The sequence below is a fragment of the Lonchura striata genome, chromosome 26 (assembly GCF_050655825.1).
Source record: "Lonchura striata isolate lonStrDom1 chromosome 26, ASM5065582v1, whole genome shotgun sequence".
Classification (NCBI taxonomy): Eukaryota; Metazoa; Chordata; class Aves; order Passeriformes; family Estrildidae; genus Lonchura; species Lonchura striata.
In genome coordinates, this window is record NC_140728.1 from 7,604,959 (window position 1) to 7,622,739 (window position 17,781).

The 17,781-nt window shown below is 45.3% G+C and overlaps 2 protein-coding genes across 3 annotated transcripts; one reads left to right on the top strand and one right to left on the bottom strand.

Moving 5' to 3' along the window:
- Positions 1–34: 34 nt before the first annotated feature.
- SRSF3 (serine and arginine rich splicing factor 3) lies at positions 35–6,201 on the bottom strand. Its single transcript, XM_085561421.1, has 6 exons — positions 6,099–6,201; positions 5,139–5,346; positions 4,024–4,158; positions 1,783–1,821; positions 1,062–1,148; positions 35–829 (listed from the first exon to the last, which is right to left on the bottom strand). Exons 2-6 carry the CDS (start codon positions 5,342–5,344, stop codon positions 802–804), a joined length of 495 nt encoding a protein of 164 aa, XP_085417547.1. The 5' UTR covers positions 5,345–5,346; positions 6,099–6,201; the 3' UTR covers positions 35–801.
- Positions 6,202–6,257: 56 nt separating this feature from the next.
- LOC146765298 (parathyroid hormone 4-like) lies at positions 6,258–17,457 on the top strand. Of its 2 annotated transcripts, none has more exons than XM_085561422.1 (3): positions 6,258–13,325; positions 14,638–14,808; positions 16,156–17,457. In XM_085561422.1, exons 2-3 carry the CDS (start codon positions 14,720–14,722, stop codon positions 16,466–16,468), a joined length of 402 nt encoding a protein of 133 aa, XP_085417548.1. In that variant the 5' UTR covers positions 6,258–13,325; positions 14,638–14,719; the 3' UTR covers positions 16,469–17,457. The 2 variants fall into 2 exon arrangements, with proteins under 2 accessions (XP_085417548.1, XP_085417549.1); XM_085561423.1 differs by having other exon boundaries at positions 16,159–17,457.
- The last annotated feature ends 324 nt before the right edge of the window (positions 17,458–17,781 follow it).

Sequence of the window (17,781 nt, forward strand, 5' to 3'; positions counted from 1 at the left end):
ACAGTCAGGGACGAGTTAAATACTCAACAACGAGTTGTAACCAAAACTTTAATCCCAAGGATCTCACAAAAGACATTTTACAAGTGACATGAAAATTCTTGTACAGTAAAGAAATGTTTAATATCTAATGTTTACAATGTACCATTAGACACAACACATCCACTCCAGGTGTCAGTTCTGCTGTGGATTTGGTCTATTCAGAGCTTCTGGAATACATGGTCAATCAACAATCATCTAATGAAGGACTCTACTCACACCAAGTACAAAATTAACTGACCCTATAGCTAAAAAGTTTTATTTCATGGAATATAAAGCAGCTCAGTCAGAACTGGAGCTGGATAAAGCTGAAGCCCCCAACCCTTTCCCTCCCCATGCCACTGGCTCACTACTCTCTTTCCCAGACCTGGGCTATGGAGCACCTGTGTCCTGCTCTGCTGCTGACCTGATCCCACAAGGGACACATCCATCCCTGCACACTTCCTCAAGCTGAGCCCCAGCAACCCCCAGCCCAGCCCTGCTGTCCCAGCTACACGCCATTCCACACACACACACACCTCATGTCTAATGGTACATTGGAAAACCATTAATATTACAAATCATAGGATCTGCTCAGAACCATATACAGATTCACATCTTTACATTTGCCACCTGTTACAAGATACAAGGAACAAAGCAAGTTCAACAGCTAAAACATTTTAAAAATGCACCAAGCTTTATGAAGTCTCAAAACAAAACAATGTTCTGTACATACTCCTGGCCTCGGATCTCATGACTTCCTGTACACAGCTCCTTCCCACAGTCCTATTTCCTCTCATTTGACCTGGAGCGACTGAAGAACAACAGACAGGTAAGGTTAGGATCGGGTGTCAGGAACAGCAGCCCCCAGCCACAATCAGCAGGTGGTATTTAAGCATTTTAAAAATACTGTTCATTTAATAAAACTGAGTATTTTGCTATTTAGGGCGAAGAGTCTCCTATGACACTACATGTGGTTCGCCAACAAGGCACAAAGTTATTTTCACATTTACTCAGAAGACACAAACACTGAAGGCTGTTCTCACCTGCGTGACCTGGAAAAGGAGCGAGAAGGCTTGTGGTTCCTCTCCCGCGAGAGCGATCTCTCTCTTCTTCTGTCTCTGGAGAGGGACCTGGTACAGATCACAACACCACATCGTCAGAGCAAACCTTCCATCAGGCCAAAGAGGCTCCCTGAGGAACCTCCCTTCAGGAGTGAAGGTTTCAAACTATTCAACCAGGGAAAACCTGTTAGCCATGCTGCTATTAACCCTTTCTTGAGGGAAGAATAATCAGCCTGAGCCAACAGCTTATAATGTGCTGTAAACAGGCATGTAGTACTTTGCAGAAGTTTTGTGGGTGTTTTTTTGGTTTTTTTTTTTTTTTTTTTTCAGAATCCCACTAAATCACATTCTGATTTATGGCTGGACTCAATCTTAATTGTCTTTTCCCACCTCAGGGCTCAATGATCCTATGCTCACAGTATCTGTGAGAGAGTAGCACATTAACACTTAAACTTTGGGGAAAACTGACAGAAGACACCAGGCCCCTGCAGAAAGGAAATTACTTCTTCTCAGTATCCTTCCACTGCTATCCCTGGAATCTCAAACAGCTCAGTAATTCCAGGCAAACAATGTAACAGAAGCAAATCTGTTTCTCTTTTACCAAACTACTGACTGTGCACAGCCCACACGTGGAGCTGTTTTGGGCTGTTCTTTTCAACCCCCTAGGCCAGAGCAATCCATGGGGTAGGGAAGGGATTTGTACCTGCTGCGGCTCCGGGAGAAGCTTCTCCTTCGTGGTGATCTAGAACCAGAAAATAAAATGTGAGGCACTTTATCCATTCTTTGAGCTTTAACGGGGCGAGGCATTTCCCAACTTGTCAAACTCACTGTTGGGCCCAGGGAACGTGCCAAGAAAAACTGGCATCCATCATCCAGTAAAAGGCATGGAAAGATTAAGCAGTAAAACCAAGCTCAGTGTGAACAGCACGTTTCCAACCACGAATTCACTTAACTAAGAACACGTCAGAGCAGAGTTGTCCAAAGCAACACTTTCCATTTCAACTAAATACACTGCCCAGAACACCACACCAAAGTCCCATAGGTGGTTCCAAAAAAAAAAAAAAAAAAAAATAGCACAGAGCAAATGTTTTGGAACCCATGCAAGCCAAAAAGGTCCATAACAAGACATAAGAGATATCAAGTGGAAAAAAAAAAGTGAAAATGCGCTCAGTGTCAATATTGATAATGCCATTAAGTGCTACATTAGAACTGCATATTTGTGATTGTCATTTTTAATGCCATAGAGTGTGTTTAGACTATTTTCTTATAAAAAATAAAAAATTAAAAAATATAACCTTAGCTCGGCCCAGTTCATCCCAAAAAGTAATTGTTTTTTTAAGTTTTGAAAACTGTTAGTAAAACCATTTAAAGGTGATAGGATTTTTCTGGCAAGGAAAAGCTACATCTGTTAGAGCTTTATTAAAAATTTAGTTTGGCATCTCACATGCAAATATCCTGGTTTTTACATTATTCACAGTGTAAGAGCTTCCATATCACCCTTAAAAGTTTTCTCAAGCAACATATGTACGTTACCACTCAATTATGCACAGCCAGCCTTTGATTGAGAAAAGTAATTACTTATAAGCCGCTTACTCCTTATTTTAACCAGCAGTAAACTGTATAAGCAGGAAAAACTTACAAGTCTTTGGTTTCAACAAGCTAGAAATGGTGAGGTGAGGCTGCCGGACTGACTGCCAAGAAGAATTTGCTGAAAAGGTTTTGCCAGATGTTGCGTTGTATTTAGTTGGTTGGCGAAGGGGGTGTTGTGGATTTTTCCTGCTTTTTTGTTAGCCGAAGGCTGCTGCTGTAGTTGTTGTGAAGACATTTGGTAAATAAACAGCTGAGCTGATTGGCCGGGAATGTGTGGGCGGTCGAGGTGGCTGCTGCCGATTTGGTTAAGGTTGGAGAGAAGGCTGAGAGAAAACAGCATGCTCGGGAACCAAAGGGCGGTGCAACCTGACGACTGGCCATGCCTGGGTCATGTGAAACGACACCAGCCAAGCTGCATGGGGCGCGCTGGTCACATGACGCTGAAAGGGCTAGTTGGCTGGCTAATGCAGACTCAGAGGGTGGTGAGAAGAGACATGATGGTGACTCTGTAACGGGTTCATTTTTATTAATAGATGGACCAAAAAGCATAAAAAAAATGAAAAACAAGCCATCAGTACAACCATCTATTAGCTAACAAATACTCCTAATGTGTTATTTTTTTTTTTTCAACAGCAAAAGGGTAAGCTTGAAACCCTGGCTTGGGAGGACTTCACTCACCTGCCACAGGTAAATTCAGTCCTGTAAAAACCACGGTGCACACTTAAACTGCCAGACAAACTAGTCTGGGTCCAAGAACGTGCCAGTTCCCAAAAATCCTGCTATATGCTAGAGCTGGGTTTGCAAACCTCAAGTGACAGGATTGTCACACGATGCTTTATTTCCACGCTAACACTAAAGTGTCAAGATTCCAGATGTTTAGAGCAACTGTTACTCAATTATTAAACAGCTGTCTGCTCGGGAAGTATTTAAGTTCTGTAAACAAAATGGAAAAACCCATTGGTATGGAAATGCTATACTGCTGTATGTCATGTTTTGCCATTATGGAGTAAAGGAAAGGAACAGCCTAAGTTGAAGTATGGGGAAGAAAGGGAAAGTGTGACTAGAAGATGAGCAGGTTTTTAAGAGGAAGGAGGATAAGCCCAGGACAGAGGGCACTGACTACCAACTGCACAGTCACCTAAGGACAAAAGCCAAGAACATTCAACACAACTCAAGTTCACCTTGATTTTGTGGGGGGTTGATTTTGGGGTTTTTTTTGGCATCTGTCATTTCCGAATCACGATCAGATAGATGAATGCCATCCATCAACATGCCTTTAACAAGCCTGCTAGAATTCTAGGATGCTATGTGGAAACTGTGCCAAGAGCTCTAGGAGTGTGCTGTGCCCAGGTACCTGCGCCGAGGAGGGGGACTCCTCCTGCGATAGTCATCCCGAGGGCGCCGGCCCCACGACGGAGGGGGGCCACGGTTCCGACTCCGCTTCTCCCCGTTGGAGAGCTCCACTCGGACGCGACACCCGCACAGCGTTCTGGAACAGAGGGGGACTCTGGTTAGCACTGCCAGGGAAAGGCGGTGTGGATAAAGCATACGTGATCCAGAAGATGGAAGAACAATGCATAAGGGCAAAAACATTCTGTCACCGAAGCACAGTGCCCAGAGTCAGCTCCAGGATGACTGCAGGAGACCCTTCTCTGGAAGCCTCCAAGGCCAGGCTTGGAGCAACCTGATCTATCTAGTGGAAGGTGTCCCCGCCCACGGCAGAGGGTGGAACTGGATGGGCTTCCAGCCCAAACCATTCTGATGTTCTTTGGCAGACAAAAGGTTTGGCTGCTTCTCAAAACTGCTGTGCCAGTAAAGAGCAAAGGAGAGTCTCAACAATCAGTTTTACCTCTTTATAGTAACACCATCTGCAATTTAATTAACACATACAGAGATGCAAATAATTTCTAACTTGGGAGTTCAACTGAGAAGTGCAAAATTAACCATTACAATGCTATTCACAAAGGAGGGTAGGGCTAGATGGGATTTTGGGAAGGAGTTCTTCCCTGTGAGGATGGGAAGGCCCTGGCACAGGGTGCCCAGAGAAGCTGTGGCAGCCCCTGTATCCCTGGAAGTGTCCAAGGCCAGGATGGATGGGGTTTAGAGCAGCCTGGGATGGTGGAAGGTATCCCTGCCCATGGGGAGGGTAGGACTGGATGAGGCTTGAGGTTCCTTACAGCCCAAACCATTCTGGGATTCTACTGCTACACTATAAGAACATCCTTACAGTATGATACAAATAAACAGTGCGTAAGAAATATTGAATGTACCAATGTTATGTATGAATGAGAGTTTGGCAAAGCACATCAACAGCACTGCATATCTGTAACTGAAATTCCTCTATTCAGATCCTCTCATTTTTTCAAGCGCAAAAAAAAAGTCAGTCCTGTAGTTTAAGCTTCACAATTTAAAACTGTATCATTCCTATGACATCTCATATTTTGAGCAGCCAAGGCAAGCACACTTTACCTTCCATCTAGTTCTCTTACTGCATCAGCTGCATCTCGGGGATCTTCAAATTCCACAAAGGCAAACCCAGGAGGATTTCTTGCCACCCATACACTGCGCAGTGGTCCATAGTAGCCAAAAGCTCGCTCTAATTCTGTTTTGTTGCCATTGTTTCCAAGGTTACCCACATAAACCTTGCAGTCCAGCGGACAAGAGTCACGATGCATTGCTAGGACAAAAAAAAAAAGTTTACATGTATTTTAACACAGCGCACGTGCTTGTTCACTTCCAAGGGAAGTCACTCTATTGGTTGCTTCCCCCTGAAACATCAGCAGTGATGCGTTGTGATGGAGACATTGTTTGGAAAGGGCGCGCGGGGTGGGAAAAAACTTAAAACACAACAAGATTTATCTGCTATGCCACAGTGTGATTAACATCCGGTATTTCGGGGAATTTCGTTTACTTTTACTGTTTAGATTTGTGGAGGGAGGTCCCTGTGCCCCTTTTCCTGCTCAGTACGGGGGGATCTGCAGAGGGCGCTGCGCGGGGGAAGCTCCATTGTTCCCGGAGCGGGATTAGGACCAGGGCGATCCGCGCACGAACGGGGCGGGGGGGGCAGCGCCATTTCCCGCCGAGCCCCGCGGGCAGTGCCCGGGGCCTCGCTCCGGAGCCGCTGCTCGGCGCGGCCCGAGGGACCAGCGCTGCCACCGGCGGACGGGACGCCGCCACCCCGCTCCCGCGGCACTTCCCACCCCGCCTGGCCTCACACCCCGCGGGGAACAGGCTGCGAACGGGCTCCTCCCGGCAACGCGCCGCCTCCCCGCCCGGCTCCCCTCAGGGCCGCGGCAGCCGCCGCCCGGCCCGGCCATACAAAATGGCGGCTGCTCTTTGTTTGCCGCCACCGCCGCTTCCATCCGCCCTGCCGGGCACCGAAACCGCGGCTGCCGCCTCCCCCCCGCCCTCCGGGGTGAAGATCCTCACCGGTGCTTAGAGGGAGGGCGCGCGAAGGGAGCCCGCGCTAAACTCAGCCGACTCGACCCTCAGCGAGACCCCAGCTCCGCTTTTCCTCACTGGACAAAATGGCGGCTCGCACGGACCCCGCCCGCCTTTATATAGGACCAGTACTGTCTCACGTGATGCTAGGCGACGGCGAATCAGAGGGCGCCGTTGCGCTGATTGACAGGTGGCGTCACGGCGCGCGCGCGCGCGCGGGTTCTCAGCGATAATGGCGGGAGCGCTGAGGGGGCCCCGCCCGGCCCTGGAATCGCAACTGCTGCTTTTCCGGCTAACATGAAAATAAAGTTTTATTTCCTTTTGTCTGTGGCCTGATGAGATCCGTCCAGGGTATGGTTTACACCTCTGAGCGCATCAATTCTCTCAGACCCATTTCTCCCCCTGAGCTTTAAATTAGTGTGTTGAGCTAACTGCCGTAAGCCAGAGTTTTTGGTAAATTTTATGTCCGGGCTTGGCTTACTGAAGCACAAAGAACAGTTTTTTAAATTTTTTTTTTCGCTTGAGAAAACGAGAGGATCTGAATGGAGGTATTTCAATTACAGATACGCAGTGCTGTTGATGTGCTTTGCCAAACTCCCTTTCATGCATAACATTTGTACATATAACATGACTTTTAACCTCTAATTAAGGTATTAACTTGCTCCAAAGGGGTTGCCTTAGATAACAAACCTCCTGATTTTGGTTATCAGGTAATATAAGAAACTCACAGGGTTGTTGCTGCAATAACCTCCCAAAAATCTCCCCTTGCAGCCAGGCTGGGTTTAATCCACACTTCAACCTTTTGCCATGGGCCAGAGAAGACAATTTTTTCTGGTACAGGTATAATTAATAATATTTTAATCATGAAACACACAAAAAGGCATTTTGAGTACAAATTAAGCTCATTGACTCTGTTTTCCAAGCAGGAACTGTGCAGGGGATGGGATGTCCTTGTCTACCAGAATTCCAGAAACCCAACTGGAATTAAAAACAACCAGCTGATATAATTAGTTGGAATTTTCCAAAATCTTTTGCAGCATCCCCAATTATTTTTAAGAGCTTTTTCTCAGTAAAATCCTCGACAGGTCAAAATTGGCCAAGAGACAGAAACACAACAATGATTTTGAGGTAATGAATGCTCCAAAGTCTCTTTATTGTGTATAGTTATCTGAGAGTTACCTGCCTTTAATTAAGGAAATCTAATCCATTGCAATCTAAATTAGCTGATGGCTAATTTCCTGAGGCAACACAAACAAAGGAAATAATTTCAAGCTATTTTTCACTTTGTGACTTCTTTGAGGCGGTGATTTCCAGCACTCACCTCCCTTCTCCAAGGGGTTTGCAGCATTCCTAGACCCTCCTCACTTCACATAATGTGCATTTCAAACATGATTTAAGTTTTTAATAATTGATACTAAAAAAAAAAGAAACATAACAAATATTAGAGAGCAATCTGGACAACCTTGTAATCTTAACTTTTAATTTCATACTAAAGTTACACATGATGTATGAAAATAATTCCAGGTGACAGACTTGGGAACAAAGGATTTATTCAGAAGCCAGCTCAGCTGCTGCAAAGCAAACAGAGCATTCAACACTCACCTAGGACATGTTCCCTGCTCTATTCAAGCACTTCTTCCCTGCAGTTAAGCCTGTCACCACATTTTATAAATCACAGCCCACAAAAATCACATCATACAAACATAATCAGTTTTTAGTTTGTTTTTGGTGCTATTCAGAAATTAAACATGGCCCATCACCGGGACACAAGGCAGAGGTCAGAGTGCTCAGCCAAATTCCCAGAGCTGAGGTTGGGATGTGCCAGCACAGCCACAAGACTCTTGTGTCATTCCAAAGTCAGTGGTTTGATTGTCCTCCCAAAGCTGGTCCCCAAACCAGCCCCGTGGATGTCACGTATGTGGAAGCTTTGTGCTACATTACTTCTCTCCTTCTTCCAAGTTTGTGAGTATTTGGGAAATCCTGCTGCATTGCACTCGCTGGCTTTTACCACTTGCATCCAATACCATTGGTTAAATGTTTTATAATACCCCCAGGACCAGGATCCACGACCACACTGATCTGGAGTAAGGTGTTCCAGTCAAACTGTTGTTGTGGTTTCTGAGATCTCAGTCTCAGGGGAAAATGAACACATTCTAGGCGTTATGATTTTGAAGAAACCTCAGCTGTGTGAGCCAAATTTAAGGAATCACTGAACCATAGAATATTCTGAGCTGGAAGGGACCCACAAGAACCATTAAAAATCTACACCTGGCCCTTCACAGGGCACCCCCAAAATCCCACCATGTGACTGAGAGCATTGTCCAAAAGCTTCTGGAGCTCTGGATACCTCAGGAGACAGATAATATTTACTGGAGAACACTTCTGTCTGCAAGAGGATCTCTTAGAGCTGCTCCTCAAGCAAAACTAGACACCAGCAAAACCAGTTATTTACTGGCACAGTTCTGCCCATGGAAAGGCCTCTTGTGGGAAATGTCATTGCTGAAACACAACAGGAACTGGTGGGGGAATGCATCTTCAGTCAGAAACTGCACACGGGCACATCTGAGCCTGCTGTCATGAGGTTCCTGAGGATTCGCCCCATTTTCACATCCTGCCCATCCACCAACCCTGCTGAAGGCTGTTTTCAGAAGAAACAGACACTTACACAAGCCAGATCTTTAGATATATTTCAGTGCATAGGTTTATTCCCACACACTCTTCTGTTTAAAGGGTACAAGTCCCTTATTTTCTCACTTTTAAAACATATATTTTTACACAGTGAAAGCTTTTATCTCTACCTCAGACTTCATGTAAAGAGAGAGTGAAAAAACAGACTGTAATTTATATATCATAGACCTAAAGAAAGAGCACCAAGCACAGGGGCACAGCACATCCCTAAGACTCACCTGGGGCTTAATTAGTGTGACATTTCTTCACTTGGATGACATTTAATTGCTCATCCTCCATCCTTACCCTTCCAGGTGTGAGGATTCTGCCACTGTTGGGGTCTCGTGTCTAAGCTATTGACACCACAGTGACATTCTTTTGCAGGGGCAGACCCCAGAGAGTTCCTTTTCATGGAGACAGGGCCCATGGCACTGGGAGACATCCCTTCTTGGTTTTGTTTTTACTCAGGTGAGGTCCTCAGGAGACTTCTGCAACACTGTAGAACCTGAGATAAACTCAGAGTCCAGTGGGTGTTACAGAAGCAGCAAAGGGGATCTGAAGCTTTGTCTCAGTTTCACCTGAATTTGTTTTGCACACATAAAATATTCCATCTGGAGACTATTTTGGACAGAAAAGAGAACCAGCCCCAGGCTTGGCTTCAGGCAGGTTTTGGAGGACAAAACACTCATCCTTGCAACTATGTTCAGATAGAGTTGTGAGTCCCAGGAGCTTCTGCAGATCTGGCTTGAAATCAGAAAATGGAAAATGAAAACAGCGAGCCTGAGTCACTGCTGTTCAACTCTAATTTTAATTCCCTGGAACATGTGAGTTTTCTCTGGAATGGCACAGTACACGGTACAAAGGGGCCATGATTTCAAACTGCTCCTGGAACAGTTTGCCCCCCTCCCAAATGTGATTGCTGGCACCTCTCTAGATGGCACAGGACTGTCCCCAGGGGCACAGAGGTGACACAGAACAGCTAAAAGCACCCAGAGGGAGGGGAAGGCTGGAACTCACTCCTGGAAGCTGAACTTCACCTCTTGAAATGGTTATGGAAGCCATGGGTCTGCTGGCTCCTTCCCCGGGGCCAGAGAGCTGCTGATGCCCCTGTAGCACCTCGAGAGCAGGTGTGATGGTGCCAAAATCTTCGTGGTTTGCTGTGAGGTGTCATTTCCTCCCTTCTCTGAGGGAGGGAGGCCAGGGAGGGCAAACAGCCCCTCGGCAGCTGCTGCTTCTCCAGCAGCTCAGGGCAGCTCTATTTACCCTGAGCGTGGTCACAGCGTTTCCTCTCGGCAGGGCGGTGCCCGGCTTCCCACACACGGCACAGCAGCTCAAAGGATTTTGGCTCTGTTGGGCTAAGAGCAGTAAGGGAAAAAAAAAAAAACAAAACAAAAAAAAACAACCACAACCCAAAAATAATAATAGAAAAAAAGTTGATGTTTTCGTCAGGGAACCAGGAAGATTTCTGGAGCCCACACTCCTGTTACTGGTGAGTAACAGAGAACAGCACACAGGAAAAAATTTCTCAGATCTCTCAGTCTCCCTACAGATAGAGGATCCCTTTGATGCAGCAGAGTCTTTGTTTAATTAAGTTTTCAAATCCCAGGCCAGAGGATCCCCTTTATCCTAACAGAGGCTATTTGCACACTTGCTTTGCTTTCTGTTCCCTCCCCCAGTTCCTTCTTCCCCCTCAGCTGGGCCTCCAGGCTTTCTCTTCCCTTTTTCTTTCATGCCCTGCAGCAGGCCATATTCCTTTCCTCCCCCACCTGGCTCCCCGGGGAAAGGACTGGAAAGCAAAACAAAAGAATCACTCCCTGGGAAACTATAATTGGCACAACCCTCCTGCTCCAAAACTCCCGCTGAAGGTGAGGGAACAGCGAAAGCTGCTCCATGCAGGGACCAGGAAAAGCCGGAGGGAGGGAGCGAAGGCTTTGAAGCCAAGGCTGAAACCTTCGATGGCTCCAAGAATGCTGCGGGGGAGGCCCCGAGGGGAGCAAGCTCTGGTCAGGCAAAATCCCTCCCTCGTTACCTCCCCTGCAGAACGGGCTCCTGCTCCACTCTGCACCGCTCAGGCCTCTCACAGAGGTTACCTTATCCCAGCTAAAAATGCCACTGGGAGTGCTGGTGGTACAATTTCCCCCTGTGACATTAGCACCGACCCCATTGCAGCAGGGAACGTTTCCTCCTGGGTGAGTGCCTGGAGTGTGCAATGGACACATTTTATGTTTTCTTTAGAAATCTTGTATCTCTCGTGGATATAGAGTAACCCTGGCACAGTCCGACCTCAGGGAGATGTCACAAAGTGATGACCGTGGTTATTCTGATTTCTCCAAAGTTCTTGGTGGAAGGAATTGGCCGGTGGAAGGGCAAAGCCATGGCAGTGTGGTGTGACCACCAGAACATTCTCCAAGTGCTCCTGTCCTGATCCCACACCACCATCTCTGCTTGTGGTCACTCAATGTTTTTCCGGTAGAGATGCCGATAACTACATCCAATGATGAAAACCCATTGTACTCTGGAGATTTCAAAAGGTCACGGATTAATTGTCCCAGATGTTTCACACAGGACTTTGGCCAATGCTTATTAATCCTTGAAGATGTATCCAAGGGATCCATGGTGGATAATTTGGTGTAACAGTGTAAGTGCTGCCCTGGAGACTCAGAAGTGAAGCTGGGCCCTGATTTACCAATATTTAACGAATGTCAGACGTAATTGGTGGCGCACTCAAATGGGTGACACTCTCCTTAACGATCAGGACTCAGGTAATTAAATCGGGAATGTTTATTGGGTGTCTCAGACATAGTGTGGGGCTCAGACAAGCTGCCTTGAGGAACAGAATGAAAAGCAATTTGGTGTCCATGGAAGCTGTGAGAGCAGAGGCTGTGAAGCCCTGCGAGGGGCCTGTCTGTGCAGGACAGTGTCTGCATCCACCCGAGCCTGGCTTTGTCAGGAACACAGCCCTGTGCCTATGGCAAAGGAATCCGTGCCTTTGGAAAACACTGAGCAAATGATCTTTCCAGTCTTCCCAAGGAATTGCTACTCAGAGGTGACAAATGCTGTTTTTCACTTTGAGAAGCAGGAACTGGTCCTTTTAAGTAGTTCCAGCCTAATGATCCAGCCACACCCTGAATATACAAATTCTATTGAAATTAGCTGCTTAAAGATCATACAGTGAATCTAAAACCTTGTGTGGTGTCAGCTTGCAGAGTATCAAAACATATCAGAATTTGGCTTTTTGCCTGTACTACTACTTGCATTTTATTGTTTAGTGAGTTTCTCCCATTTTCCAAGATTTCAAAAGATTTTTTTTACTGTAAATTAAATCAACAGATTTTTTAAGTTAAATTTGTACTGAACATAAAAACCCAGTGGGATCTTATTTTGGTTGCCCAGAGAAACTGTGGCTGTCCCATCCCTGGAAGTGTTCAAGGCAAGGTTGGACAGGCTTGGAGCAACCTGGGATGGTGGAGGGTGTCCCTGCCCATGGCAAGGGGTGGGATGGTGGGCTTCCAGTCTACCCATTCTGGGATTTTATTTATTATTTACCAGCTCCTGAGATTTTCTGTGAGTAACTTGAACCTGCTTGAACATGTCCAGAGGGAGGAAACAAGGCTGGTGAAGGGCTTAGAACACAAGCCCTGTGAAGAATGGCTGAGGGAGCTGGGGGTGCTCAGCCTGGAGAAAAGGGGACTCAAGTTTGACCTTATCCCTCTCTACAGCTCCTGAAAGGTGGCTGTGCTCAGGTGAGGCTCAGTCTTTGCTCCCAGGAAGCCACTGACAGAATGAGAGGACACACACTTAAGCTGCATGAGGGGAGTTTAGGATGGACATCAGAAAAAAAAATAATTCTTAACTGAAAGAGTGATTGGGCACTGGAATCATCTGCCCAGGGAGGTGGTGGAGACTGTCCTGGATGTGATTACAAAAAGCCTGGACGTGGCACTCAGTGCTGTGGTTTAGTTGACGAGGAGGTGTTAGGTCATAAGTTGGACTAGATGATCTTAAAGGTCTTTTCCAACCTGGTTCATTCTGTGATTCTGTAACTGGGTTTTGCTGACTGTACATTGCAGGTGTCACCAGTACTGTTAATTTAGATTCCTCTTACCCAACTCAGGGTCCACACCTGAGCCATTAAGAACAGGAAAGGAGCAAAATCTATTTCCACACCAGAGATGCTTTTCCTGATCAACCCTGGAACAGCTGGATATCCCCTGTCCATCATCTTGGGGCACACTGTGTTAGAATCAAAAGTTCTCACAAAACACTAGAGCCTGCAAAGGAAGAAGAAACTGCCTGCAAAGCTGTGATCTTTTCCTTAGTCAGAGCTGAATCTTTTAAAATCCAAGATTTATTATTGCTGGAGCTGTCTCATTTGCCTGGCACAAGGACTTAGTCACGGGCTGTGCAGCCCATTCCCATTGTTCCTGAGCTCTCTGGGCTACTATAAAAGGTGGCCAAGGGCACTTGGTGTCACTGTGCTGGAGCATCACCACGGGGCTGGCAGGAGACTCTGCAGGTCACGACTTCCCTGGGATCCAAACACCACCAGTAAGTGGATAATGTTCCTTTTGTAACTGGGAGATGCTTTTAATTAGAGTTTACTGTTGATGACAGCAGCAAAGTGTCATTTCTCTATCGTGTCTGAGCAGTTCTGCATTAGCATAACTTCAAATATCCCTCAGCATTTAATACACACATCTCTATGTATATTTATGTGCATGTATCTGCATTTAATACATGTTTTTTATCAGAACTAATGCCTGCTTGTTATTTCACATCTAGTTTGATTTCAACATATTGCCCAAGCAAATGATTCACAAATTACTGAGGCAGGCTTATTAAAAGCAAATACAGAATTGATGTGTATTCATGTTCTATTAATATATAATTTGCTTTATTATCCAGTCACTGACAGTATTCAAGTTAGTATAAAGACAAGTCTTTTGAGGAGATACTGAGGTTTTTATTATCCCAAATTTTTTCTGAAAAGAAAGAATCATTCCTACAAAAAAATTGTACAGCAACTTGTCTTTGCTACTCTTACATAACAATTTAAATGCTACAACTTATGTTTTGTTGTCCCTCCAGGTTTCGATGTAACAATTAATACAGGATTTGCTTGTAAATGAATAAAGGGCTGGGCTGGAGCCAATCCTAAAGCAGGGTACAGTCTTTAGTACCAAAAATGCAGAAATTTTAGGGTTAGACTTGGCAATAAAGGTGTGGTGGGGTTGAAGGGATGGGTAGGTATGGGTGTACCAATGCCAAGAGCAGATATAAAGCTGGATGAAAGGATAACATAGATTAAAATAATAATTTTTAATTGCACAATTACATCTTCTAGTTGTCCCTTCCCTAAGCCAAAAATCCACTTCTTCACAGAAAATAAATCCAGCATCAGCCTAATATAATCCTGGATATTTGGGTGTCAGCACTTGTATTGCTCATGGAAAAGGTTGTGCTATTGAAGGCCCAAACCCCAGGGCTGTGAACAAGTTTTAACTTGATATTTCTGCTCCACCTTAAATACCTTTTGGATTTCATGTTTTCCAGCAATCCTGATCTTTGTGTCAAATTGCTGTGAAGTTTTTTTTAATCAGAAGGGTCTCTTCCAAGTCCTAAAACAATTTTCTGTGCTTGCAAATGCACAAGAGTTCAAAATGTTATCTCAAGAGGCAACAATGGGAAAGGAGATTTAGGACTCTAAGCAAGGAAATGTAGAAATATCCTGTGAATCCTGTCTGTCCTTTTCTGTTACAAATCCACGGGTCTGGGATGATGTGGGAGGTCCTGGGATGTTTTACCACAGCACAGTGCTCCACTCTCACCCCTGCTTAAAGGCTGAAATTCATTTTGTCAGGTGAAAGCAAGAACAGAGGAAAAGATTTCTGATCACACCATCAGCTTCTGGTCCTGTGGAGCCGATTTAAAGAAGAGAGAAAATGTTCCTGCCCCAGATATCTCTGCAGACAGTTACATTTTTGGCAATTCTTTTTTTTACCTGTTTTGCAATGGGCCAAGACCTTGAAAAGTAAGCAATATTACCTTTTTACTTCACTGATATCATTATAAAATTTCTCAGTTTTGATGTCATGGGCTGTGTTCTGCACTGCTCTTAGTTACTGCAGGCATGGCAGAAGAAAAATTTGATGTATTTGATACAGCACCATTTTACCTCACCCTCTCTGCAGTATAAAATAAGACCAATTGCATTTTTAGATGTGCAACATGGACCACATTTCAGCTGTCACTTTTAAACACAGTGTGGCAAATCACATAAGGATGTTCAACAGAAGCCATGGAGATGGCACATGCTGAAATTCCACATTTAGGTTCCCATTCAGATCCAAATCTGCAGTAGGAGCCTATAGCTGCTGTTAGATATTATCTAAGCAGCCTGGAATCCTGAAACATTTGCATCTGAGATTTAGCCTGCCCTCCTCAGTCAACAGTTGACTCAAAAGTTTTGGTGTATCTGAAAAAAATCCGAGTTTGGTTTTATTTCATGGACATCAGTGATTTCAGGTAAATTACTCCTGAGTTACAACTCTGGAAGAAAAGAAACAAACCCAAGAGTCCTGTAACACTGAGGGGATGGAAAAGGAACTTTATTCTACTATTGAAACCTGTGAAAAGAATCAAAATTTGGGGAAGACCAAATTGCCAGTCTCCCCAGATTACCTTTCTTAAAAAGGAGGAGATTCAAGGCATGCCTTTGGGAATAGCACACAATTTCAGCTTTGTTGGAATCTGAAATGCAGGTAACCCTCAGAACTTTGGGCCTGTAAACCAAAGTTTAGAATTAAACACAGGATTTGATCTGAGACTTTCAAAAAGGCTGCCCAATTTAGGTGCTTGAAGCAAGAATGTGGGTTTATAGTTTAAAGCAGAGATCATTAAACTAAACAGAAGAAAGTTTAGAGTTTTAGAGTACATTACTGCAGCTTTGTGTGTCATAAGAAAGCTTACACTGTAACATAATTCCATAAGATGAAATATTTAAAAATTAAGTCAAAAACATAAATATCCTTGTTGACAGTGTTTTATTAGTTAATAAATCCTTTAAAAGTCTTGTAACTAGAGGCCTTGTGATCATCTGAGCCATGCAGCGAAGATGTGAGCCAAACTCACTCTTCCTGCCTATGCAGAAGAAAAGAAAATCACACCATCTAAAACAACTCAAAAATCCCATCTCTATATTAATTCAAAATTCTTTCAACATCCCCACAAGTTTCCCATCTGCAGGAATCTTTATGCTTCCTGACAGGCTGCTGGAGCCTGAGGCATTTCCAGCGCTCCTTAGTGCAGAGAAGCAGCTGGGATGGATGGCTGCAAAGCAGCATCTCCCGTGCCTGACTCCGTGCTCCTTCCCCTGCAGCAGGAGGGCAGTGACCGAGCACCAGCTCCTGCACGACAAAGGGAGGGCGGTGCAGGGGCTGAAGCGGCTGATGTGGCTGCAGCACGCCCTGGGCGCCGTGCACACCGCCAGCAGCAGGGACATCCCGCTCCCAAACGCCAGCAAGAGCCAAGATCCCTCCGATTTCAACAGCAGCGATGGAGATGAGGCTTCCAGCCTGATGAAGCAGCTGCTGGAACCGATAGAAGCTCAGGGCTTCCTCCCACCAAAGCAGGTGGATGGGAAGATCTCAGAGGGTAACTGGAGCCCACAGTGCCTTTTCAAGCCCCTTTGACTTCTCCCAGCAGTGTCAGCCCAGCCGTCTTCAGATATTCTTCAGATACACCACCTGGCTTTACACGTGCACTGCTGGAGGGAACAGCTCCAGCACAAAGGGGAACAGCAAAATAAAAACCCTTAAGGGCATTCACTCCCACAAAGGGTCAGGGTTAGAGTTAGGGTCAGGGTCCTCTCCCATCTGAGCGCTGTGACTCTGAGATCCAGAACTCCAACAGGGCCCTTCTCTTCCCCTGCCAGGGCCTTCATCATCCCCTCCATCTGCCTGGTCTGTCTTAGGGATGCTGCAGCCAGCTGGGGCTCCTGGAGCTCACACTCCAGGAAGTTTGGGTCATTAATCTGCACATTCACAGCCTAATGTTTTGACAAAGAACTTTGAATACAGGTTCTCTTCCATTCACACCTGCCTGCAGTAATTTCACGCTCTGCTCTAATAATCACTTTTCTTATAGTGTAGTTACAAAGGGTTTTTCCTGCTCCCTCAGCATGCAGACTGTTTTAGACATCTCGAACCCTCAAGTTTGCCTTTGTTTTCTCAGGTAGAAGTTGGCAGTGATCCCCATTCAGCCAAAGCCCCAGACAACCATCTTGTTCTGCTGGTGGAGGAGATGAGAATGAGCTTTCAGGGTCCCTCTTTGATCCTTTTGTTCCACAATTCCTTTCCTTTTCTCAAGTGATAACTCTCCAAGAGCTCTCACAGCAGCAAGAAAAGAGATTCATGAGGCCACCTGTGTCTCCTGAGAGGTACCACTGGATTTTGCTGTTCACCTTTGATAACAAATTGATCCTCTCTGTCTAAGCAAAGCAAGGTCCAGTTTGACTGCAAAGTCAGTCTTTCAGAAATTAAACCTGTCATGTGTGTTGCAAATATATCAGCTTTTCCATTGTGTAGGGACAGTTTTAAATCCTGAAAAATTTTCTCTGTTGCTGATAGACTTCAACCGTGCTGAATACAGTTCTCAGTGATTAAAATATCAATAAAAAATAGCCTTTTCACCCTCTTAATTGCACTTTTTAAAAATTTTTTTCTTTGGTAGAAATGTAAATAAAATAAAGCAGAACAACATTTTCCCAATGTCTCCACATATCTGGGATAAGTATTTGTAATGTCATTCCTCATAGCTCCCTACTAGGTTCCCAAGGCCAGCCAAACAATTATTGAAGCTCATGGTTTCAGATATTTCAGATGAGCTGGGAGGTGCAAGATGAAAATGAGTTGTGCAGCCCAAGCTGTACAATGAGTTTGCTCAGCTGGGATGTGGGAGCTCTTCCTCATCAGAGTCAGAGGATGGAGCCCCGGGGACCTGATTG

Bases quoted from the DNA above. Each gene is read 5' to 3' on its own strand.
- SRSF3 (XM_085561421.1), bottom strand. From the start codon at position 5,344: ATGCATCGTGACTCTTGTCCGCTGGACTGCAAGGTTTATGTGGGTAAC. The intron at 4,159-5,138 runs GTAAAGTGTGCT...CCTCTGTTCCAG, and splicing joins GTAAGAGAACTAGATGGAAG to AACGCTGTGCGGGTGTCGCG. The intron at 830-1,061 runs GTGAGAACAGCC...GTTGTTCTTCAG, and splicing joins TCCTTTTCCAGGTCACGCAG to TCGCTCCAGGTCAAATGAGA.
- LOC146765298 (XM_085561422.1), top strand. From the start codon at position 14,720: ATGTTCCTGCCCCAGATATCTCTGCAGACAGTTACATTTTTGGCAATT. The intron at 14,809-16,155 runs GTAAGCAATATT...CTTCCCCTGCAG, and splicing joins ATGGGCCAAGACCTTGAAAA to CAGGAGGGCAGTGACCGAGC.